The sequence below is a fragment of the Nuphar pumila genome, chromosome 17 (assembly GCF_984573655.1).
Source record: "Nuphar pumila chromosome 17, dmNupPumi1.hap1.1, whole genome shotgun sequence".
Lineage (NCBI taxonomy): Eukaryota > Viridiplantae > Streptophyta > Magnoliopsida > Nymphaeales > Nymphaeaceae > Nuphar > Nuphar pumila.
Window position 1 is genome coordinate 9,107,921 of NC_143265.1, and position 25,654 is coordinate 9,133,574.

General features: G+C 38.1%; 1 protein-coding gene across 3 annotated transcripts in view; it reads left to right on the forward strand.

The window, feature by feature from the left end:
• The first annotated feature begins 352 nt into the window (after positions 1-352).
• The window catches only part of LOC149811576 (signal peptide peptidase-like 2), a 96,592-nt gene continuing 71,290 nt past the window's right edge, over positions 353-25,654 (forward strand). For all 3 annotated transcript variants that reach the window (XR_016428511.1, XR_016428512.1, XM_089993113.1), the window contains exons 1-4: positions 353-624; positions 2,738-2,896; positions 4,602-4,713; positions 4,888-5,007. Coding sequence is in view for 1 of the 3 variants with exons in the window: in XM_089993113.1 (XP_089849239.1) it covers positions 505-624; positions 2,738-2,896; positions 4,602-4,713; positions 4,888-5,007 (511 nt within the window). In the remaining 2 variants the exon portion in view is untranslated. The remainder of the gene's footprint in view (positions 625-2,737; positions 2,897-4,601; positions 4,714-4,887; positions 5,008-25,654) is intronic.

Consider the following 25,654-nt stretch of genomic DNA (forward strand, 5'->3'; position numbering starts at 1 on the left):
AAAAATATGAATGATCATTTAAGATTTTGAATGATCATTTAAGATTTTGGTAGTCACCCATTGGACTCCCACCGAGTGTGCGGGTGCCTTTTAACTGGTGGGTTCTGGAAGGGCTTGAGTTTAGGGGACCGTATTCGGGGTTTACCTCGTAGGGGTGGGCCCATTAAGTGACCTGTTTATCGGTGAGGTTTTGTTTGTGGTCATAAAAAAAATAAAAAAATAAAATAAAAAACCAGTATAGATTTGAAATTATCAATTTTTCTAGGTATGAATTTGAATTATTAAAAAACCCTTTTCTTTTTCAAGCGTGATTCGGTTCAGTTCTTCCCTCCACGAGCACCCGGACGAGGGACGACCCCCTCGTTTCGGAAATGCAGTGGCAGAAAAGGCGCGAATCCGCGATTCACGGGGAAGCCGGGAAACCCGAAGCTCCCTGAACCCAAAAGACGCGATCGGGGGCTCGATCAGGGTTTTCCCATCCGGAGGAGGAGAAGGGGGGAATCGATGGCGCTTCCCCGTTTCCTCTGCGTTTCCTTTCTTCTTCTTGTTCATTCTTTCCTCGCGCTTTCCGGCTCCACCGACGCCGCCCCCAAGCCTCCCGTCTGCCGCAACGACTTCCAAATGGTACGATGATTTTAGGGCTGGAGGAAGTTATTTAGCATCACATGAAACCATCTCTTTCATTAAATCTCATTCCATCCATGGATGGTCTCTCTCTGAAAATCCTTGTGGTTTAAGGGCTTGACTTTACGCACTTCAATTGCAAATCGGTTCCACTCATCCCCTGTGTTATCCCTATCATACCCCTCCTTGGGATTTCAAGCTTTTTTTTTATAGATGGATTCACCATAGTCGATTTAATAAGAATCGACCCTTGGAATCGTATTTTTTCAACGAAAAAATGTCATTCTTTAAATAGCAAAATGTCCTGTTTTGTCAACTGTTGATTTTTGAAAAACCAAAAAATCCTACATACAAGTCAGATTTCAGCTATTTAACTGTCGATATTCACTAACTGAATGATACAGATCACATATGTGGAGTCCGATTTGATAAAAAAAACTTGCATCATGAAATCTCAAGGAGGGGTATGAAGATGGGGGATGACATAGGGGACGAGTGGAACTGAACTCCTTCAATTATGCTGAGGCCTTCTGATGTATTGATTAGACACCTATCATTTGGTATCAGAGCAACCTCTATGTCTTTGGTTCTAATCTTAAAAAAGACAACTTAAAGAAAAGGGCTATCTAGATCAGACTGAGATCGGCCAAAAGATGGAACCGACTGTCGGGAGTTTAAGGCTAGAGTGAGAGCTGTCTGTCGAAAACGTCAGCTATAGAGCGTGGTGGTTTGTTTGGATTCAAGTGGTTCAAGGGCTTGGCTTTATGTATCTTAATCACCGTGTATTGGTTAGACACCTAATAGTCTCATGCCAAAAATTATATCTATCTTTTGAACATTTAGTTCTAATCGCCAGAAATTCTTCTATTCACATATATGCCTTCCTCTGAGATTCTTGCATGTTCTTTTCTTGAATAGATAAGAAGATTCCCATGAGAAACAATTGATCTTTTATGTCTCTGTTCCAGAATATATTTATAGAACATATATTTTTCTGTAATTATCTTTGTTGCTCCATATCTTGTTAATGTTCTTTTGTTAAGGATTTATGTTTTCTAATTGTTACTAGTGTCATGCTTTGAATAATCTGCTAACTGATACAAGAACTGCAAAGTAGGGCTTGGAAACAGGACGACTGTGTAGCTTGGTTCGAAATTGGGCCCGGCAAGCTGAAGCTCAGCTCATCTTGGCTTACATAGACTCATTATATATGAGAGAGAGAGAGAGAGGGATAGAGTATCTGCCAACAGGGTTGGCAGCCAACCCTGGCCAATGACCCAGGGTCGTCCATCCGTGATGATGGACGGCGCGGATGCACCCTGTGCGTGCAGAAAGGCCCTTTAGCGGCGGTCACGACTGCTGCTGAAGACCAAAATACATATTGACGTGTGAGCATCGTCCATAGTGCATGCACATTGGCACCTATTCTCTCTCTCTCTCTCTATATATATATATATATTAGGAAAAGTGACTCCACTTTTCTGGCTTACCACCAGTGAATGGGTGTTTTCAGTTCGTTTTTCGCAAATCTGACCTTGCAAATGTGTTCGGTATGGTTGATTTGTTAGGAAACAACACTTGGATCATGTTTTTTCAATAAAAAACTTGACTTTTAAAGCCTTGAATATTTATGAAAAACTTATTACTGTCGATTTTTAAACCATATAAAAGCCTATCTGCGCATTGGAATCAGACGATCCAAGAGTTGATTCCTATAAAATTAAGCTTGTAGCGCACATTTGTACAGTCAGATTTAGAAAAAACATGGAAAACCCCTTCAAAAGACCAATAGGTTGAAAAAGTGGTAGGTAGCTACCACCTACTCTTTCTCTCTCTCTCTCTATATATATATGTTTTATACATGTATTGTATATATTCTATAATATTTATTATCAAAATTTGAAAAACACTTAAACAACAAATTTTTTTGGAAAAATAAGGCAGCTCACGATCGGCTTGTAACAAGCTGAGACTTGGCTCAGTTCATGAGCCCCAGCAGGGATTTAATGAACCAAGCTCGAACAATCCGAGTTTGGATCCTTTGACTTGTTTACCAGCTCTAACTGCAGGAATTAAAATCTGTCGTGACTGGAGGATGTATTATTCCTTTCAGGTTAAGGTAAAGAACTGGGTGAATAGTGAGGAAGACAAAGAAATTGTTGGACTTAGCGCTAGTTTTGGTTCTACCTTGCCAAGTCTTGAGGAAGCGGCTTCAAAAATGAATGCTGTTTTGGCAAAGCCACTAAATTGCTGCAGCAATTCCTCCTCAAAGGTCAGTGTCTCTTTTATTTCAGTGGGTCTTTCCTTCCCTTCTTATACATGTCATTGCTATAGTACTTGTTCGCTATTTTTTACATATTTTCTGCAAGGCATGTAACTCTATTTTAAAGACAGTGCTTTTTGATTGGTTATGGTTCACATATGGTGGTGGCCTATTTAATTGGCCATTCGAAATCAGACTCTAGCTTCTAGCTTCTTTGTTTCTTGGAAATTACTGTGTATGGGATTTGCATGGACAGATAATGTATGACATTTGATGACGTGCTTTTAGACTGTAGTATTACTAAAAATTAAGCAGTGGATCAACTAAAAGAGAAGTATCTCATTCAAAGCAAGGACTTATTCTCAATGCTTTCAAATTCAAATGTATGGCATGAAGGTATTATTTTAAACATATATAGAAATATTATAGTAGGTTTCTTTGGCCCTTTGTCATTATTTGAAGCCTACACCAGCTGTCTCAGTACTGAATAGTATAACACGTTGTGTTAGTTTAAATTTCATATGGAAGCCTTAATCATTGTATACAATGGAGTCAGATTTGAGTGAACATTTGAGTTTCACTCAATCACAATCAGGTGCAGGTTCAATCAAGGAATGAAGGGGCTTGACCTCAACTTGAACCCGAGCCTGGACTCTATTAAGAAGTATGTTGGTTGAGTTGGATATGCATCATTACCCTAATCTGAGCCAAACAATCCTGTTGATGGCCTTGGGGGATTTAAGGTGGGACGGAGTAGGAGTCCTTGCTTGTTAATTGTGATGAATGGAACTATCCTTAACCCTGTCGACAGGCTTTCTCTTGCAAGGGCTTGGAGTAGATTCTGACCTTCACAAGGTTGTTGAACCCAAAACCATGCATGTGTGCACATACAAAGACACACATACTCTCTCTCTCTCTCTCATGTCACGTGTCACGTCTCCAACCAATTATTAGTGGCATGACTTTGATATTTAAAGAAATGTAGGCGTGGTGCAATGTATCGCCATTAATTCTAGTGAAATTAACAGTGCACTTTTTTGACACGTGTTCATTTAGATAATATAATTATAACACTAAATCTAGGGTTAAATGAGAGCAGGATTCATGGAGTCGCACTTCGTAATGAAGATTGTTTGGGGTTTAAGTATACTGCTGTATCTAATTTAGTGCATGTTTTATTATCTATGCGTGTGTGTATGTAGACATGTGCATGGAATTGTAGTTATGATTTTCTATCTACTCATTTTTTAAATACATGTTTACATGGTGTATGTTAATAGTGCTAACATCACAATCTACAACTTCTATCAGATGCTTACCTGTATGCTTCACATGGTGCTTTGGAGGCTCCTAATTGTCTACTTCCACCAAAAACTCATAAAAGCCTTTCTGTAAATCTTGCATCTATTTCCTACTGAGGGCCTATGATTTTATTCCACTCCATGCGAAGATTCCTGCTTGGGATAACATGCTTTAGACTGATCAGATTTGTAAATAATCTCTTGGTCTCTAAAATGTGATGGTTGCTGGTCTTATTGATGTTTTTTTCCCTTTGTAGGAAATTTGCCTAAGTTTCTGTTCATGGTTCGTTTAGTTTGCCTGTGGTATCTTTTTCTTAAATTGCAATATCTTGGAACATCACGCCTGTGGACTTATGAATTTTTTTTACTTTAGGCAATAACATGTTACTTGCATCATGTTGTATCCTATGCAGCTGTCTGGTTTGATTGCCCTGGCCAGACGTGGAGATTGTGCCTTCACAACTAAGGCCAAAGTTGCACAGGCTGAAGGTGCTGCAGGATTGCTTGTGATGAATGATATAGAAGGTAGATTTCTTGTCATTTCAAATTTGGCTTTTACTAAATTTGGTTCTCTATCATTGCATGATATCTCTAGTTGTATGGTGGTTAGCTTTTCTGATTCAAAATTTACTCTTACTAATACTAGTCTTTGACATTTGAACTTTTTATTTTTAAATTCTTGTTTCTCCTATGCTGCAGTTCTTGAACAAATGGTGTGCACTGAAAATGATACTTCCCTTGACATTACCATCCCTATTGTAATGATTCCTAAATCAGCTGGGGATGCGATCCAACATTCTTTGGTTGTTGGGCAGAAGGGTGAGTATTTGTTTTTATGTTTTCATTGAAATCGAAGCATGCAAAATTGCACATTTATTTTTCAATTCCTCAAGCTATTGAAGCGTTGCCCTACATTGGAATGTATTTGAACTTACATGCTCCTTTGTGTGTTTCAGGTAATCACCCTATTAATTTTTCTCATGAAAGCAATTCATATTTGTAGTGTGTTTTTATTTGGACTGCTACCAAACATCACTTTATTTCTGTTCCTAAAGTTTTTGGTTTCTAGAGTTGAAATTCTTTCTAAATCCATTCTCTATTTCTTTCTTTCTCCTTAATCCACACAAATGGCTCTCCTACTTGGTTTGTTGGTGTAAACCATGGTTACTAGAAGCTTTACCTATCTTAGGAAGCTCACTTCCTAGAAAGCCACTTCTGAAGCTGTCAGCTAAGCATTTCCAAAACTCAGTTTTGCTTCTATGGGAAGCATACTTCTGAGCATAATCATAGATTTCAGTTATGTTTTGAAAATATCGCTTATATCTATCTTTTTAATGGGTAAACAATATTAAAGGTAAAATATTGCAAGATTCTCAAATTCATAGTTATTGCGATATTGTCACGATATTACTTGTCACTTTTACTTTTATATTTCTCTTCTACATTTTAAATATGTTTTTTCTTCTTTCTTCTATTTTCTATATTTCATTTTTTTCTTCTATTTACATTTCTACAATAACTTTATTATCTTAACATATTTTTTCTTACTTATTTTTGTTATTTCTTATATTTTTTAGTGCTGAGATTTTCTAGAGATTTATCAATGCAACTTCTATTATTTCGAGATTTGACTTGTTGATATATAGCCAAGATCTATATTTGTGACTATGCTTCCAAGTACGTCAGATTTTCAATGTAGGAATTGAATTTTCACTAAAGAACAGACTACATAATTAATGAATTGTGATTCCTATAATAATATTTGATCTATTTTAATTAAAGAATAAATCTTAAGCAGTATATATTTTCTATAATTTCTTGAAATGTTATGAAATTCTAATAAAATTTTTTCATTCACTTATTAAGTGTTTGCTATTAACTCGTTTGCCACTTCAACCCTACTTATAGTCTCTCATTTTTTGCTTCTGCTTCCCACATTGCTTCTTGATTACACTTTCCTTTCTGGCAACCTTGGTGGAAACATGATTCTGACTGTTGCCTATGAATTTGACGTAAATTGTTAAATACCTATCCTGAAAAGAACTGACTGTTGGCCTTTAAAACTTTAAGCTGAATGCATCTGAAGTCAAATCTTTAAACTTGTGAGTGAACTTAATAGAATTATAAGGTATCAGTCCGATTGATCAAAAGCTGTTTTGGGAAGTGTTTTTTGTAGGATCTAAAGACACGGAGGGTCTTTGGTCGTGGTCATGACGCAATGTGTTGCCATTGCATTGGATTCATCAAGAATATGAAGGTCTTTATTCTCATACCTTGACCAAAGACCCTTTGTGTCATTAGATCTTGGAAAACAGAATAGTTACAAAAGAAACTCACAAAGCAATGAAGGGTCTTTGTTAGGGAGTTAACCTGAAAGCAAGTTCATAGAAAATGTAGGTATATGTAAGATTGAGGCCAAGCTGAACAAGGGAGTTGGGACAACTATCTTGCTAAGCATGGGGATGGTAGAACCATTGACCAATTTGATAGGATTACTAGTAGGGAAAGAAACATATTTTGCTAAGACATTTTTCCTTCCCGTTGCATGATCCATGACCCTTGAATTAATAATCCATTACTTATAAAGTGAATGAGAGGAGACATCGTTACTACTAATGTGATATGTGAATGGACCCTGGCCCCTCAAGAGGATGTAGACATCAATCTCCTACTCTCACTCTTAAACTCTTGTTTTCAAGTTCTAGGACCTCAATTTTGCTTTCGAGTATTTGACACCTTTTTCTTGAAGAATTCCCAAATTAAAAAGGTGGATGGCTTCACTTGTTTGAAACTTGGATCTTTCTCTAAGATCCCAACATTGTTCTTTCACATGTTGGGACCTACCACAATAAGTGCACTCTAATTTCTCTTTCTCCATACACCTCTGACATTTCCCCTTCTAGGGACCTCTCGTTCTTTTCTACTGTTTTCCCTCTTTGAGTAGACCTTCTTTGCAACCTCCTTGACTTCATGTTGTTTGAAAGTACATGGAGATCTCCGCTATACTTGGCACCATAGGTTGAAGTTGTTAAATTATGTACATAATCATATAATGTAATATATATATTTTATATATATATGGTAATACATATACATATATTAATATATATGTATATGTATCTACTTATTATATATATAAAATATATATTTCTATTTGTTTAGCCGTAGGGGTAGTTTAGTCTTTTTCCCTGTTTTACGCACATTCACTTTATGGATGTGATTGTAAATTTGTTTTTATTTTCTTTCTTTTTGTTTTTTTATTTTATTTCTTTTATGTAAAGTACCAAAAGGTACCTTGGGGGCCCACTAACATAGACGTTGGCCCCTCTCCAACGGTCACATTTGTGACCGTTGGAGGGGCTCCAACGTCTATGAGTGGAGCCCCTCCAAGGCCCTTCTTGTGTTCTCATAAATAGGGGTTCTCCCCTTTGTATTTCTTCATGCCTTTGAGTCAAAGCCCAAGTGCTCAATAAATTGATTCCATTATTTTTATGCCTTTGCGCATTTGTGGGTTATTTGTGAGTTGTGCTTTTGTGCACAAGTGTTCTAAAGTGTTCTTATTGTGCATTCGTGGTGGGTTTATTATCAAGAATATTAAGGTCTTGATCTTAGTATCTTATTGGAGATACTTTTACATGGTATCAGAGCAAGGTTGAAGGAGGAGGATCGTGCGTCCCGCCACTTGTGAAGTACCTCAAAAATCGTGCCCTCAAGTAAGTGAAGTTTTGGAGTAAATCATCTACTTCGGGCAATATTTTAGAAGCAACTTTTGTCAAGAAAAGTTTGAAAAATTTTTAAGGTACGCTTTATTTTCTATCGTCTTACCTCTCTAATGGGTGAAAAAGACTCTCACTTCTCCCTTGGGTTTAAACTTAGTGGTTCGAACTACCATGTTTGGGCCGGCAATATGGAAGCCCATATCAAGGGGAAAGGCCTTTGGGGATACGTTCAAGGTTCCATATCGGAACCCGAACCCAAACTTTCTATCATAGAGAAATGGGATATTAAGATTCTTGAAGGTGAAGATAGACAAAAGGCCCAAGAAGAATATTCAAAAAAGCATGATGAGTGGGAAATGAAGAACTTCAAAATTTTATCTTGGATTTTCTCATCCGTTGAAACCAAGATCAATGCCAACATCATTAAGTTTAAAAGGGCCTCCAAAGCTTGGTTGTACCTTGAAAAAATGTATACTTTAAGGGACTTATCTCACAAATATTATCTCCAAAAGAAAGCTTTGACCCTTCAACAAAATGATTTGTCTATTCGGGAATATTTTGTCGAACTATCATCTATTTGGGACGAGCTTGCTATGCTCGAACCAAAATGGAGTGGAGAAGCTATTGAATTAAGACACAAGCAACTAGAGGAAGATTGATTCTTCAACTTCCTAAATGGTCTTAGACCCGAATTTGAGCAAATTCGGTCCTCTCTCCTATCCGCTTTCACATCTCCCTCTATTGAAGATGTCATCACCAAGCTAAGTGGTGAGGAAACACGTATGGGGATTAGTAGAAATAACCCAAGTATCCTTGCTACACCTTCTCAAAGTGATTATGAAGTGGTTAATGCCGTGTCAAGACCCGGAAATAATTTGAAAACCTACAAACCACCCCATTTCAAAAATCAAGGGCAAGGAGGAAATGATCGATATGGCAAGAGAGACTATAGAAAATTAACTTGCCATTTTTGTAAAGAACCGGGGCATATCAAACCCCTTTGTCACAAATGGAAGAAATTTCTTGCCGCGGCTTTAGCATCCCAATCAGAGGAACGACCTTCGTCTTCAACTGAGTCTCTTTCGCTTCAACAAATTATGGATGCTCTTCAACCTATTCTCAAAGGAGGCATTTCTGGAGCCGCTATGTCATCCTCATCCTCATCCTCCCTCGGTAAGACATCTTGGCTCCTTGATTCCGGTGCTTCATTTCATATGACTCCAAGTCCTTGTTTTCTTTCTGATTATTCTAAAAATTTTCTTCCATCTTTTGTCTCAACGGCGGATGAAACACTTCTTGAAATTAAAGGAATGGGCAATTTTGAAAAACAAGACTTCTTTATCCCAAAAATTCGTCTTATACCAAAACTAAACTTAAACTTACTTTCCGTTTCTCAACTCTCGGACCATGGTTGCGATATAAAGTTTTCTTTTGATAAATGTTAAATACAGGATCGCCAGTCCGGGAAGTTGATTGGGGAAGGCTCTAGGAGAGGAGACCTCTACTATGTTGATTTTCTTAAAATTCCCAAGAATCAATTTTGTAATGTTGCTCAAAACAAAGATATTCATGTATGGCATAAGAGATTGGGTCATCCCAACATTGTTAAAATATCTTATTTGCCTTTTATTAAGCATCTTTGTAATGAAAATTTTGTTTGTAATGAATGTATTCTTGGAAAAATGAGAAGTCTTCCTTTTTCTCAAAGATCCATGTTTACAACAAGACCTTTTGAAATTGTTCACTCCGATGTATGGGGTCCGGCTCCGGTGATATCTAAGGGAGGTTTCTCATACTATGTTATCTTTGTGGACGATTTCACTAGGTTTAGTTGGATATATTTTCTTAAACATAAACATGAAGTTTTCTCAACTTTTAAAACATTTCATATGATGGTTTTAAATCAATTCAATGGAAATTTAAAAATTCTTAGAACCGATTCGGGTGGAGAATATCTTTCCAATGAATTTAAAAGTTATCTTAAAAATTATGGAATTCTCCATCAAAAGTCTTGTCCTAAAACCCCCCAACAAAATGGGTTGGCGGAACGAAAACATAGGCACATTATTGAAACAACACGAACTTTGCTCATTTCACAAAATATTCTGAAAAAACTTTTGCTGAGGCAGCCCTTACATCTGTCTATCTCATAAATAGACTTCCATCTAAAAACTTGAACAAGATTTCCCCATTTGAAAAATTATACGAAAAAGAACCTGATTACAGCAGGTTAAGGGTGTTTGGATGCAAATGTTTTGTCCTTACTGATAAAAATGACAAACTCTCTCCTAAGGCCATTCCGTGTGCCTTTCTTGGTTATTCTGAAACTCAAAAAGGCTTTCGCTGTTATGATATTAAAAGTGATAAACTTTATGTTTCCAGAAATGTAAGCTTCTTGGAAATATTAGTGGTTTCGAAAAACTCGAAACTAATAACGAGAATATTGACTATTCATTTCTGTTTGATTTATTGACTGATGATGATGATACTAGTGATGATGAATCAAATCAAAATAACTTAAGTAATAATGAAACCCATTCTGAGTCCTCAACACTTCATCAACATATCAGTGAAGAACCACATAGAGATCCCATAACCTACTCTCATAGAGATATGAATACTTTCAGAAGTGCCCTCGAAAGATATGATAATGAGTCTACACCTTCGAGTGAAGAAAACCTTCGTAGGACCGAAAGACTAAGAAGACCTCCTTCTAGGTTCATCTCATATGAGTCCTTTTCGCCTAAATATAGAGCCTGTCTAAGCGCCATTCACTCTTACATAGAACCTAGGAACTTCGAGGAAGCACAAAATTGTTCGGAATGGATAGTCGCTATGAATAATGAACTTGAAGCTCTAAAGAAAGCAAAGACATGGGAGTTTCAAGACCTCCCTAAAGACAAGAAAGCAATAGGGTGTAGATGGGTGTTTAAAGTCAAGACTAAGAGTGATGGGTCCTTTGAGAGATATAAGGCCCGCTTAGTTGCTAAAGGATATGGTAAAAAATATGGGATTGATTATGAGGAGACCTTTGCCCCGGTAGCTCGGATGGTCACCGTCCGATGTCTTATAACCATTGCCTCAATCAATAAATGGAACATCTATCAGATGGATGTTAAGAATGCTTTTTTAAACAGAGATCTAAACGAAGAAGTATATATGGATGCTCCTCCTGGAATGGAATCTCCTAAAGGAAAAGTGCTTCGCCTTCGGAAAACACTTTATGGTTTAAAACAAGCTCCCAAGGCTTGGTATGATAGGTTTAACTCCGTAATGTTAGATAATGGTTTTTCATCCTGCTTTACTGATACTGCTTTGTTTGTTAGAAAATCTAATGCAGGGATTGTTATTCTGCTACTATATGTAGATGACATGCTTATAACTGAGAGTGATTCTAACGGGATTAAAAGCATAAAATCCATTTTAAAGGATAAGTTTGAAATGTCTGACTTGGGTTTCTTAACTTATTTTTTGGGTATTGAGGTTGTATACTCTCATAGAGGATATTTTTTGTCTCAAACTAAGCTGACATCTGAGATTATTGACAGGTCAGGTATTACGGACGATAAAATTTGTTAAACTCCTGCTATAGTAGGAGCTAAAATGAAGATTGATGATGGTGTTCCTCTCACCGATCCTACTCCCTACAGGCAGCTAGTAGGATCGTTGATGTACCTAAGTATCACCAGACCAGATATCTCACATGCGGTGCATACGGCAAGTCAGTTTCAGCATGCACCAACTTCTGTTCACATGGGTGCTATCTTACGTGTCGTGAGATACCTAAAGCACACTATTAATAAGGGAGTTTTTCTGTCTTCCTCTTCTGAGTTAAAATTAATTGCTTATACTGACTTTGATTGGGGAGGTGACCCAAATAACCGTCACTCCACCACTGGTTTTTGTGTATTCTTAGGAGACTCATTGATCTCATGGAGATGCAAGAAGCAGCAAAAGATGTCTCTCTCATCAACTGAAGCTGAATATCGTGCCATGACGACTACTACCATGAAAATTGTTTGGATTCATCAGTTGCTGGAAGACATGGGAATCACAATTGAAGGGCCCACCAAGCTATGCTGTGACAACAAAAGTGCGATTTATATTGCTAAAAATCACACATTTCATGAGCGAACCAAACATATCGAGATGGATTTTCACTATGTTCGGGAGGCGTACCTCCAAGAAATCATTGCCCTTCCATATGTCACGTCCGAGTATCAGTTGACGGATTTCTTCACTAAAGCCTTGTGTGCTCCGCGTTTCAACTTCCTTCTTAGCAAACTCTCAGTCATCCTGCCTTAAGTTTGAGGGGGGGGGTGTTAAATTATGTACATAATCATATAATGTAATATATATATTTTATATATATATGGTAATACATATACATATATTAATATATATGTATATGTATCTACTTATTATATATATAAAATATATATTTCTATTTGTTTAGCCGTAGGGGTAGTTTAGTCTTTTTCCCTGTTTTACGCACATTCACTTTATGGATGTGATTGTAAATTTGTTTTTATTTTCTTTCTTTTTGTTTTTTTATTTTCTTTTATTTCTTTTATGTAAAGTACCAAAAGGTACCTTCGGGGGCCCACTAACATAGACGTTGGCCCCTCTCCAACGGTCACATTTGTGACCGTTGGAGGGGCTCCAACGTCTATGAGTGGAGCCCCTCCAAGGCCCCTCTTGTGTTCTTATAAATAGGGGTTCTCCCCTTTGTATTTCTTCATGGCTTTGAGTCAAAGCCCAAGTGCTCAATAAATTGATTCCATTATTTTTATGCCTTTGCGCATTTGTGGGTTATTTGTGAGTTGTGCTTTTGTGCACAAGTGTTCTAAAGTGTTCTTATTGTGCATTCGTGGCGGGTTTATTATTAAGAATATTAAGGTCTTGATCTTAGTATCTTATTGGAGATACTTTTACAAACCATAATATCACGAGTGCATTTTATTTCCCCCACATTTTAGTCATGCTCTTTCTCATCAGGTTTCCTCAATTCTCCAGTGAGGTATCCTTGCTTGCCTCTTGTTGAAACTGTAGAAACCTGACTCGATCCTAGAGAGAGAAGAGAGAGAGAGAGAGAGAGAGAGAGAGAGAGAGAGAGAGAGAGAGACGGCTGCACAGAAAACCTCAATAACATATCGATATTAGGGCCTCTCTCTATGTTAAAATAGAGAGAGGCTTAAAGACATAATTACAATAAAGCCCCATTCTAAAACCTAAATTACAAATAGCATCTTAATGTAAAATAACTTTACTTAAAACCACCTATTCTCAACACTCCCCCTCAAGCTGGAGCATAGATATCAATCATGCTCAGCTTGTCACAACATTTTGAAAAATTTGGTATGGCAAGAGGTTTTGTGAATATATCTGCAACTTGGTCTTCCGACTTTAGATATTTGGTAGTGATATGACCCGCTTGAACCATATCCCTTACATAGTGGCAATCAACCTCAATCTGCTTTGTTCTCTCATGAAATATAGGATTGTTCGCTATATATGTTGCAGCTTTGTTATCGCATATCATGGTCATGGGAGAGGAAACCTTAACCTGGAGATCAAGAAGAACAGTACGAACCCACATCAATTCAGCAGCTGTTTGGGCCATAGCCCGATATTCTGATTCTGCACTCGACCTAGAAACCACATTTTGCTTCTTACTTCTCCAAGAGATCAAGTTGTCTCCCAGGAACACACAAAATCCTGTGGTAGATTTTCTATCTACTACAGATCCTGCATAGTCAGCATCAGAATAGGCCACTCAGAGTTCCACCTTTCTTGAACAATAACCCCTTTCCAGGAGAAGATTTTAGATATCTGAGAATCATAATAGCTGCATTCCAGTGTACCTCAGTTGGTTTGTCCATAAACTGACTGACTTTACTTAATGCTAAAGCAATATCAGGCCTGGTCACAGTTACATACAGTAGTTTCCCAACTAGGGAGCGATAACTTTTGCTATCAACCAGTTTTGACCCTTCTTCAAACAACTGAACTTTATGGTCCATGGGAATATTTGCTGGTTTAGCTCCCAACATTCCTGTTTCCTTTAATAAGTCAAGAACATACTTCCGTTGAGACAAAACCATCCCTTCACTGGTCCTGGCAACTTCTATACCCAGAAAATACCTGAGTGAACCAAGGTCTTTTGTAACAAAGTGTTTTTGAAGATGAGCCTTTGTGGCTTCAATAGCTTTCACATCATCACCTGTAAGAATGATGTCATCCACATATACCACCATAACGACTATGCCAGAGCTAGTTTTCTTTATGAATAGTGTATGATCTGCTGCTGAACTATTAAAGCCAAAACCTGACATCACTTCAAACAACTTCTGAAACCATGCACGAGGACTTTGTTTCAAGCCATAAATTGCCTTTTTCAATCTACACACCTTCAGGCACTCCCCCTCAACCTCGAATCCTGGAGGTTGTTGCATGTAAATAGTCTCAGATAGGTCCCTATATAGAAATGCATTTTTCACATCTAATTGGTACAGGTTCCAACCATGTTGCACAACTACTGAGAGAACAAGACGAATGGTACCCATCCGTGCAACAGGAGAAAAAGTTTCAAAGAAATCAATACCATATGTCTGAGTATAGCCCTTGGCTACTAATCTGGCCTTGTACCGTTCAATTGAACCATCAGATTTGTACTTTATCGTATATACCCATTTACATCCAACAATGTCAGCATCTGCTGAGGAATCAACTAGATCCCAAGTATGCTGAGATATTAAGGCATCCATTTCTTCTTGCATAGCCATCTTCCAGCGAGTATCACGCTCTGCCTGCTGATAGTTCAGAGGAATAACTTCAGCAGATAAAGCTGAAATAAAAGATTTCAACTGATTTCCAATTCTGGCTTCTGAGACAAAATGAGACATGGGATATAAAGTACATTGTCGTGTCCCCTTTCGTAGAGCAATCGGTTTGTTATCATCATCATGAAGATCAATATTGTCAGTAGAACTTACCTCAGGGGAAGAGGAAGATGGAGGCATTTGCGGAAGTGGATCTCTACGCACATATACCAATGGAGGATTATGAAATCTGGAAGAGGATGAAGTGTGGTTCGGGAATGAGGGCACGGATTCCAAGGGAAAAGGAGGTATAGGTAATGGACATGACTCAGCTGGATCAACCTGCAGCGGGGAACCGGTATTAGAGTAATATGGAGTGGATTCCAAGAAAGATACATCCGCACTGACATACTCTCGGCGAGAAGTAGGATCATAACATCGATATCCCTTTTGATTTTTGGGGTAACCAATAAATATGCATTTTGTAGCTTGAGCAGCTAATTTATCACGGTCAGGGCCAAGTTTGTGTACAAAACAAACACATCCAAACACTTTGGGCGAGAGGGAGAAGAGATGGGTATTTGGTTTTAGGATATGAATTGGAATTTGAACACCCACAGAAGAGGAAGGCATGCGGTTGATCAGATAGCAAGCAGTTGTAATTGCATCTCCCCAGTATAACGCAGGAACATTTGATTGGATCATAATGGTCCTGGCAACATCAAGTAGGTGACGATGTTTTCGCTCAGCCACCCCATTTTGTTGAGATGAATAGGCACAGGAAGTTTGTGGTTGGATGCCATTATCTTGGTAAAACTGTAACAGACTTTTTGATTTAAACTCGAGAGCATTATCAGTGCGAACAATCTTGACACTAGATTCAAACTGAGTTTTTATTTCAAGAATTAAAGATTTGATAATATTTGGAACATCAGATCGTTCCTTTATTAAAAACACTCATGATAACTTAGAGAAATCATCAACAATAACTAAATAGTATCGACACTGAGTCCTAGTAGGAATCTTACTAGGACCCCATACATCTGCATGAAGAAGTTCAAAGACTTTATTACTAGACTGACTCTGACTCGAAGGAAACGAACTTCGATGATGCTTGCCCAGCTGACATGCTTTACACTGAAATGATGTGGTGGAGGGAATCTGAGGAAAGACCGAACGAAGCTTTGACAATGAAGGATGACCAAGACGACGATGCCACTGAACAAGACTAAATGAATGTTCCACTGCAGCATGAACAGTACCCATTGGATGATGTAAGTAGTAGATTCCTTTTTCTTCATAGCCTCTACCAATCTTCTTCCCTGTCAGCAAATCCTGAAAATGACAACCCATTGGATCAAATATTACTCTACAGTTTTGTTCTTTTACAAAACAACTCACAGAAAGTAAACTTTGAGGAAATTTTGGAGCATGAAGAGCATTTTTCAACTGTAATGAGGGGGATATAGAAATATTTCCCTGACCCACAACCGGGGAGGTACTCCCATCGGCTAATGAGACTCCAAGCTGAGCCTTAATATCCTTTAGATCTGAAAAAACAAGTGAATTTCCACACAAATGTCTGGATGCACCGGAATCAATAATCCACTTACTGTCAGTCGGATGAAGAAGATCTCCGGTTGAATAGACAACACCAGCAACAGGAGAGGGAGAACTCAAAGGACGAAGAGCTATCAACTCATCATATTCAGCACGACTGAGGGTTATACTACTGTCACTTGCAGAGATATTTTCTTGTGCCTTTGTTGCCTCGAGAGAAGTAGTATTAGCTCTAGGAACATATGACTTTGATGAAGAAGAGGTTGGTCGGCCATGCTTATCCCAGCAACGATCTTCTAAATGTCCAGATTTTCCACAGAATGTACATTGAAGCTTTCCTCTGCCTCCCACACCTCGTCCGCGACCTCGTCCTCTGATGTTCTGAAGCTTTCCACGTCCATAACCAGATGAGACAACTAAGGCAGATGACTGAGTCACAGGCTGAGACTGTGGAAGAGATATCGCAAGTCTGCTTAGACGGTTATATGCCTCAACAAGAGTAGGTACATCCGAACCAGTCAACATTTGTACTTTTGCGACAGAAAATTCTGAAGATAAACCTGTAAGAAACCTAGCAACCATAGTTTGTTCTTGATGATCTTTTTGTTTCGAACAACAGAGAGGTCTGTGAGCATTAAGTCTTTCAAACACAGCTTTTACGGAGGCATAATACTGGGCCAAGGTTTGATCTCCCTGCTGTAAATTGTATATTTCCTGTTCGACTTGTAGGATACGACTCACATTAGTCTCTTGTGAGTATGTATCTCGAAGATTGTCCCACATCTGTTTGGCTGTATTATAATAAATTAAACCATCTGCAATATGGGGTTCGACACTATTCATAATCCATGACATAACTATGTCATTATCTTCATCCCAGGTAACATATTTTCCCACCTTTTCAGTGGGTTCATCTTCCAACAAGATATGTTTTCTACGATGTCCAGATACCGACATCATAAATGTTCTGGACCACCTGGCATAGTTAGTTTCATTTAGCCTTACAGACGAATCGTACGAAAATGGATTGGCAAATGCCTTATATTCTCCAATATGTTCCAATTTTGAATCATATTTCGAAGTTTCAGCCATACTTCTGGTTAAAGAAAAACTGGACAATGTTCAAGCTAAACAGGGGAAACAACCGTGTGTTACACTCACACGCCAACTGAAATTCCAAGAAAAACAGGACAATCCCCAAACTAAACAGGATAAACAACCGTGTGTTACACTCACACGCCAACTGAAATTCCAATCAGCAGTTGCTCACTCACGAACAACAAAAAAAAACCCACGACAGTAGTGAGCAGCAGCCCACAAACAGAAAAATGATTCAGCACTTCAGTGACTCACTACTAACATGACTTCTGCATATGCAGCAGTAATTTGTTTCTTCATAACAGGGGCAGCTCCCCAGACATATACAGTTCGGCACTAAGTCATTCATATTTTTTTTTTCGAGCAACACCACCACGTGTTGGATTGCTACCCAAAAATAAGCAGGAAGCCACGACCTTTTTCAGTGGAAATTGTACCAACAACAGTCAATTTCCCATAGCAGCTATATCAAAATAACCAAAAACAGGGCCCCAACCATATGTAGACTTACCAACAGCAATCACATTCTCAACAGATAGTCACTAGACTGACGGCAGGAACGACCACCGAAGCAGTAGGTAGTCACAAACAATAAAATAGGAGGCGATGAACCCACAACAAGCATCCACGAACCCACAACACGACCAGATCTGTCATCAGATCAAAAAAAAATTACATCGCTGACCTGATCGCTCTATTGATTTCTTTTACTCATTGGATCGGAGTTTGATCACGATCACGATGGCCTCCACAATCGTGGGAGCCTTGATCAGACTCGATCACACTCCCACGTAACAGTAGATGAGGCTCCCACGATCACGCTCCCACGCCGAGTTTTGATCACACTCGATCACGCTCCCACGATCGGCGATGGCTTTGATACCATGTAGAAACCTGACTCGATCCTAGAGAGAGAGAGAGAGAGAGAGAGAGAGAGAGAGAGAGAGAGAGAGAGAGAGAGAGAGACGGCTGCACAGAAAACCTCAATAACATATCGATATTAGGGCCTCTCTCTATGTTAAAATAGAGAGAGGCTTAAAGACATAATTACAATAAAGCCCCATTCTAAAACCTAAATTACAAATAGCATCTTAATGTAAAATAACTTTACTTAAAACCACCTATTCTCAACAGAAACAACCAATTCTATAAAATGAGCCCACTTCAGATAATTAGTTTTGTCAAACTTCACCCTTATTATTTGGAGTTCCTAAAAGATTTTAGGATCTAATGTATTCCCCACATGGGCACCTTTTTCATCACAGTTTATTGGATAACTTTCCATTTCTTTAATGAAGGAGAGAAATTGGTCTCCTTGCATGCCAAACTTGTGAAACATCATTGTACAGTTTCACCTTTACCCTTCACACAATTTAGACACACTAAGGTTGTTGATCCCACATACTTCTGTTTGTGGTCCAACCCAACAACTGAATGACACTCAATCTTCACTATTTTGAAAGAAATCATAATTTTAGGGTTCAAAGACATTCTAACCCCCAATACCAAACAAGTCTAATTCATAGACCAGAACTAAGAGGCTTCACATCCTCAAATCTTTTAAAAATTTGAAAAAGGCACGACGATAGGAAAATAACAACATTCGTATATCTCTCATATCTTGTCCAAATCGTGTGATTTAGAAACAAAAATCATCCTCGAACTGACGTAAAAGGAACCAAAAGAAAAGAGGGGCTCTACCCTCCCAGTTGTGTAGTATACGACTGATGTCACTTGCTATAGACAGAAGCAACTCTCAAATTTTAGACCCTCAAACCGACTCTACTACCACCTTAAAACCTAAGGTTCTACATTGTTTATAACTTTATAGTTTAGAAGAGTAAGAAAAGTAAAAAGAAAAATGAAAAGAAGAAGCCAAAGATGAAGTTCGAGAAGAAAGCGGAGAGTAGTAGACTAAGAATGACAAAAATACCCCTCCCCAAGAAAAGACATAACATGTATACCTAGTATATATCCTCCAACGGGAAGGACATGCACATTGTAGTCCCTAAGTGTGCTAGCCAATGCTGCACCAAAGGCTGTCAATGGGTCTGGTACCCGACCCATTAGGGTGTACCTGCACCTACCAAAATAACAAATCATAGGGTTCGGGTTTTGCCGGGTCACGAAAACCAAATCCCAAATCTGGATCCGAGTCTACTTTTATTTAAAATATGTATAAAATGCATGGCTCGGGTCAGAGCAAAAAATAAGAACCCAAACTCGGCCCACGTATTGCTCAGGACCCAAATATTATTTGGGCTGCACTTTTTATGCTCGTACTAGGAAATTCAGGATGGGTATGATGGGAGATGTAACACATGTATCATTGTTGGTGTACTGCTTTTCTTTGTCTTGTACATTTTATTAGTTATAAGGGTATTCTTATACTTCTCTATTTTTTGTTGTATTGTAAAGGCAGCACTATATATTGTTGCAACTTTTTCTTATTTAGTTCCATGAAGTTTTCTTATGCTTCCTCTCATCTTCCTCTTTGAGCTTTTTCTTGTTCTTTCTTTAATATGGTATCAGAGCCATATTTGGGCTAAGAGATTCCAAGGTTTTGTCATCTGGTTGGGAAGGAAGGAGACTCCATTCTTGACCTTACCTTGAAGTTTGTGCCAAGCTGTTGATGCCAGCATCATCATTACGGCTGAGTGAGGTTGCTTTGAGTGAGGTAAGAGTGATAGTTCTTGAGTTTAGGCGTACACCAAACCAAGAATTGCGTCGATAGGAGTTATATTGGAATTTCTATGTTTTTTTGAATATTTTATAATAGCGGTGAACAATTAACAGATCTGGGGATTTTGATGATTTAGTCCAAATCGCGGGGTTTCTGGTTGGAGAGATAGTTGTGTTTGGGTCGTTTTTGACATAGAAATCCATCAAGAGTGATTTTATCATCATTGGAGATGATTTGGCTGAGTTTTGAAGCATTCTTTAAGGATCTATTTCAGGCGGTAATCTTGTTTTTGAGAATATTGGCTGTTTTGATGTGGTTTAACAGCTTCGATATTCATCATTAGGAGGGTTTTTGAGTGTCGACTGTTAGTTTGGGGTTGCTGTCACCGAAAAAAAACTATTATGAGGATTTTTCGATATGTTTTTTTGCATCTTATTGATTTTGGTTCTTCCAGTGACATGTGGCTATTTGGCGTTGGTTTATATCAATATTCTTGGCACTTTAATTGGATTAAGTGTTCTGTAAACTGCATATTGTGGTCTTGTTCGGTGCTTGTTGCTCTTGTGCAGCTACTATTTTGTAGTTTGGGGGTTGCTGTGAGATCGAGAAGGATACTATTCAGATTATCCCTGTGAAGCTAGATGGGACAAATTATGCTTATTGGGCTGAATTTGTAAGAACTATGGTCAACGGATTTGGGTATGCAGGGTATCTGAATGGTAATAAACCCAAGTCAAAAAAGGTTGATGTGAATTATGATAGTGACATCGTAAAATGGGAGAAGGACAATGACAAAGCAAAATCATGACTCTTGGGCTTTGTAGAGCAAAACGTTATAGTCAATATTACAAAATATGAGGCAGCTAATGATGCATGGGGATTGAAACAAATTTATACGCAATCCATTTGGGTTCGGGGGTATCAATTGAAACAAGAACTTAAGACATTGGGGCAAGGAAATGATTCCATTTAGACATTCTTTGTGAGATTTCGGTAGTTATTCAATGATTTAGCCCCAATGATGCCCAACACTAAGTGCACCAAGCGTAATGAATGCATATAGTGTAAGAATCATGATAGTGAGGCGATAGATCAACAACTCGTTGATTTTTTTATGGCACTTTGTCTTGAGTTCGATAGTGTTCACAACAGTATCTTTCACTGCCCTTTCCTCTCTACTTTAGTTCCAACATTTGCAGAGTTGTTAGCTGAGGAGACTAAAATTAAGTCTCTCAGCATTCAGTCTTCTGATGAGACAATAGTTGTTGCTTCAGCTCGACAGTGAGGAGGTAGAGGAAGTGGTAGATTTGGAGGTGGCAAAGGAGATATGAGTTTTATTAGTGCCACTATTATAGAGGATATAGGCATACCGAAGAACTCATGTCCAATGTTGAAGAAAATAAGGGTGGACGTATCACCACCAAATATGACTACAAATAGTCTTAAAAAGATTACACAAAAAGAACCACAAAGGTTCAACTCCAATACACGAAAAAGGGTATGCAATAAGGAAGAAAAATTATATTAAATGGTTGGAAAAAACCCAGACTTCAATAATACATTGTAAGGGGAACTTGCCCCATATTTATACATGAAATAAGAGCTAAGGGGAGGGAGTCGTTGGGCTCCCAACTACTCTAAATAGAGCTGTTGGGAGTCCAACTTCTCTCTACCTTTTTGACTTTAGTCAAAAGTTGACTTAGTCAAAAAGGTTTACAAGTGTCAAAAATAAAAAATAAAAAGTAGAAAAGTTACCGTTACTAAACTATACTAACTAAAATAAAAGAAAGACTAATTCCTAGTTAGTCTAGGAGATTACCTAGGAGATTACATATTATTTAACACTTTCCCTCAAACTTGCGGTTGGATAACCGAAAGTTTGTCCAAGAGAAAGTGAAATCGAGGAGCCGCGAGAGGTTTGGTAAAGAAGTCTGCCAATTGATATTCTGAAGGAACATATGGAAGATCAATGGTGCAGTGTAAAAATTTCTCTCGTAAATAGTGACAATCCATCTCTATGTACTTGGTTCGTTCGTGGAATGTCCGATTGCTGACAATGTAGATAAAACTTGTTATCGCAGCATAGTCGTGATGCTCCTGTACTCTGAACACCCATATCATGAAGTAAGCGCCTTAGCCAGACTACTTCCATAGTGGTTGTGGCCATGACTTTGTATTCAACTTCAGTGGATGAAAGAAAGACTTTTTGTTGCTTCTTGCACCTCCAAGAGATCAATGATTCACCTTAAAATACATAGAAACCAATTGTTGACTGTCGAGTATTAGAATCACCTCTCTAGTCTGCATCAGTTTAAGCAATTAAATCTAAGGAGAAAAAAACAGACAAAAAAAGTCCTCTAAAAATGGAGGTTTTAATATATCTAATAATACGTAAAACAACTCTCATATGAACAATGGTAGGCGCATGCTGAAATTGACTTGCTTTGTGAACGACATGTGCAATGTCAGGTCTTGTAATAGAGATATAGGATAATGCCCCAACAAGTTGTCTGTAAGATGTTGGGTTCTCAAGTGGTTCTCCATCATCAGTCTTCATTTTGATATTACAACTTCAGGAGTGTCGACTTGTTTTTTTATCTGAGATTCCTGACTTGTCAACAATATCAAGAGCAAATTTAGATTGGGTTACCAAATAGCCTCTAGAAGAATAAGCAACTTCTCTATCAAGAAAGAATTTTAAAAAACCCAAATCACTCATTTCAAAGTTTGTTTTGAGAATTTTTTTAATGTTGTCAACTCCCTGTTTATCACTTTCATTGATGATCATGTCGTCACATAGAGGAGAAGAATAATGATACCTGCATTAGAGTTCTTAACAAACAAAACTGTGTCAGTAAGATAACATTGAAAACCAAAATTAAGCATAACTTGACTAAATTTATCATACCAAGCCTTTGGGGCTTGCTTAAGGCTATACAAAGCCTGATGTAAACGAAGAGTTTTTTCTTTAGGAATACTAATGCCAGGTGGTGGTTCCATATACACTTTTTCGGCTAGACTTTCATTGAGAAATGCATTCTTGACATCCATTTGATATATATGCCATTTCTTTACAGAGGCAAAAACTATTAAGGTCCTAACCTATGTCACACGGACTCGGCTAGGGAGGCACCACACCCGAGTTGACATGCCCCGACACGGGTGCGGATACGGACACGGCCCAGACTCGGTCAACGCCGAGTCAGACTCGGTCAACGCCGAGTCAGACTCGGTCAACGAGTTGAGGCCGAGTCCGTCTTTGTTTTGGACTTGGTCAACGTTGACTGAGTCCAAAAATGTTCATTTTTAGGGCAAAAAACAAAAAATGATCTTTTTATATATATTAAAAAAAAACATATATATATATATATATATATATATATATATATATATATATATATATATATATATATATATATATATATATATATATATATATATATATATATATATATATATATAGCATGAGTCTCAAACATAAGCCCCAAAAAAAGCCCACGCCTGGGGAGCCCCAGACCCTCTTTTCTGCAAGGGCAAAAGTACAATTTGCAAAGTTTGTAAAAACACTCATGCTGGTGCCAAACTTTAGAGGACAATATCCACATATATGCACACACTGGATATATATATATATATATAGCCGAGTCCCCGTGTCCAAAATTTTTAAAATTGCGCCACACCCGTGTCGCATCCGCACCCATCTGGCATAGGTTCTAACTGTAGTGATTCTAGCGACTGGTGCAAAAGTTTCTTCATAGTCTATTCTATACTATTGGGAATAGCCTTTGTCAACTAATCATACTTCAAACCTCTCAGAGTGCCGTCACTCTTGGTTTTAACTTTGTACACCCATCAACAACTTATAGGTTTTTTGCCTGGCGGAATATCTTGAATAGTCCAAGTATTCGCCTTTTCTAAGGCATTTAATTCTGCTGTCATTGCTTTGACCCATTCTGACCGCTCTTTTGTTATAGCATAATTAGAAAGCTCTATGTATGAGTATATTAAGGCAATGTAAGCTTGATATTTTGGTGAAAAAGACTCATAGGACACAAAATTTTTAGGGACTCTTGATACCTTAGATGATCATCTTGTTGGTATTTGATCATGTTCTTTAGAATATTTTTCTAGAGCACAAGGTTGTTGTTCTAAGTTGCCCCGTATGGAGTATTGAATATGGTGTTGACTATCATGAAATGATTCGGTACTTATTATGTCATTTTGATCTTGGTTTTTATCAATATTGCCTTCATCAATTTTTGAAATTAAGTCCAATAAAAAAGAGTACTCGTCTATTTCTTTAGAATTCTTATCTTCAAAAAAACTTTTTTTTCTAAGAAAGTTACATTTCTTGACACATATAACTTTTTAGTTTTAAGATCAGAACATCTATAACCTTTTTGATGGTTTGCATTAGAGTTACCAGTCGAGGAAGCGGGAGTGGGAAGCGATACGGGAAGCGGGAGCGAGAAGTGAGGCACTTTAAAAAATTTAGTAAGCGGGGAAGCGTGGGACCACTTAGAAGAAAATTATGAATACAACCAACATGATCTAAATTCCCTAGGCTACATTATTCCCTAGTTAGACATTTCTTCTGGTTAATTGATTAAAACAAGATTGCAAGTGACACTGCAGACCCAACAAGATAATGAAGAGTGGAAAAAACACTGCACCTAAGCAAGCCCAATCTTAGCTCAACCGAGTACACACAATAGTGTGGGGTCACCCAATTAACTAGTAAACCCCCAAATCCCCAATGCACTTCATATCTATTAACCATACTCACAAAAATATCTCGGGATTTTTTAAGCCACGCTATTTTAGCGCAAGATCTCCATAAACAAATACAACCCCCCTCCCCCTCCCCCCCCCCCCCCCCCACACACACACACAAAAAAAAAAAAACAAGACATTTTGAACATATCATGGTTTTTGTTGCAATATCATTAACATGATATCTACATTTTTATATTTTAATGTTTTTATTATGTTTTCTCATACATTTTCAAGTTTTAAATGTACATAGATCCCCCCCCCCCAAAAAAAAAAGCAAAAACAAAACAAAACAAAACAAAACAAAACAAAACAAAACAAAACAAAACAAATTTCTTCAATTTATTGCAATATTTTTGTTCACCGTCAAGAAAATACCAATAACGTGATTTGTGACTTTGCTATTAACCAGGTGTCGCAGCGAGCAAAGTGACTCCCTGTGAACGATCGACGCAGAAATCCTGCTTCGCTGATAAGAATCGATCGATGTCACCAAGACATCTTAAAAATTCACATATCTAACGCATAGTGACAACATCGCCAACGTGCCGGCTGAAACCCAATCAAACCCATCAGTTTCTTTCCATTCATTTCCAACCAAACACGCATCGAGTTCGATCGAGACTCGGTAGCAAATCAAACAGCAACAACGGAGGGACGAGAAATGTCAGAGGAGAGAGAATCGAGAAAAGAGAGCGTACCTGAACAGAGACATCGTCGGTGGCGGAGGTCGCCGGTCGTCGAACGTGAATAGCGGAGGAGGTCGCCGATCGTCGAACGTCAATGGAAGAGGAGGTCGTCGATCGTCGGAT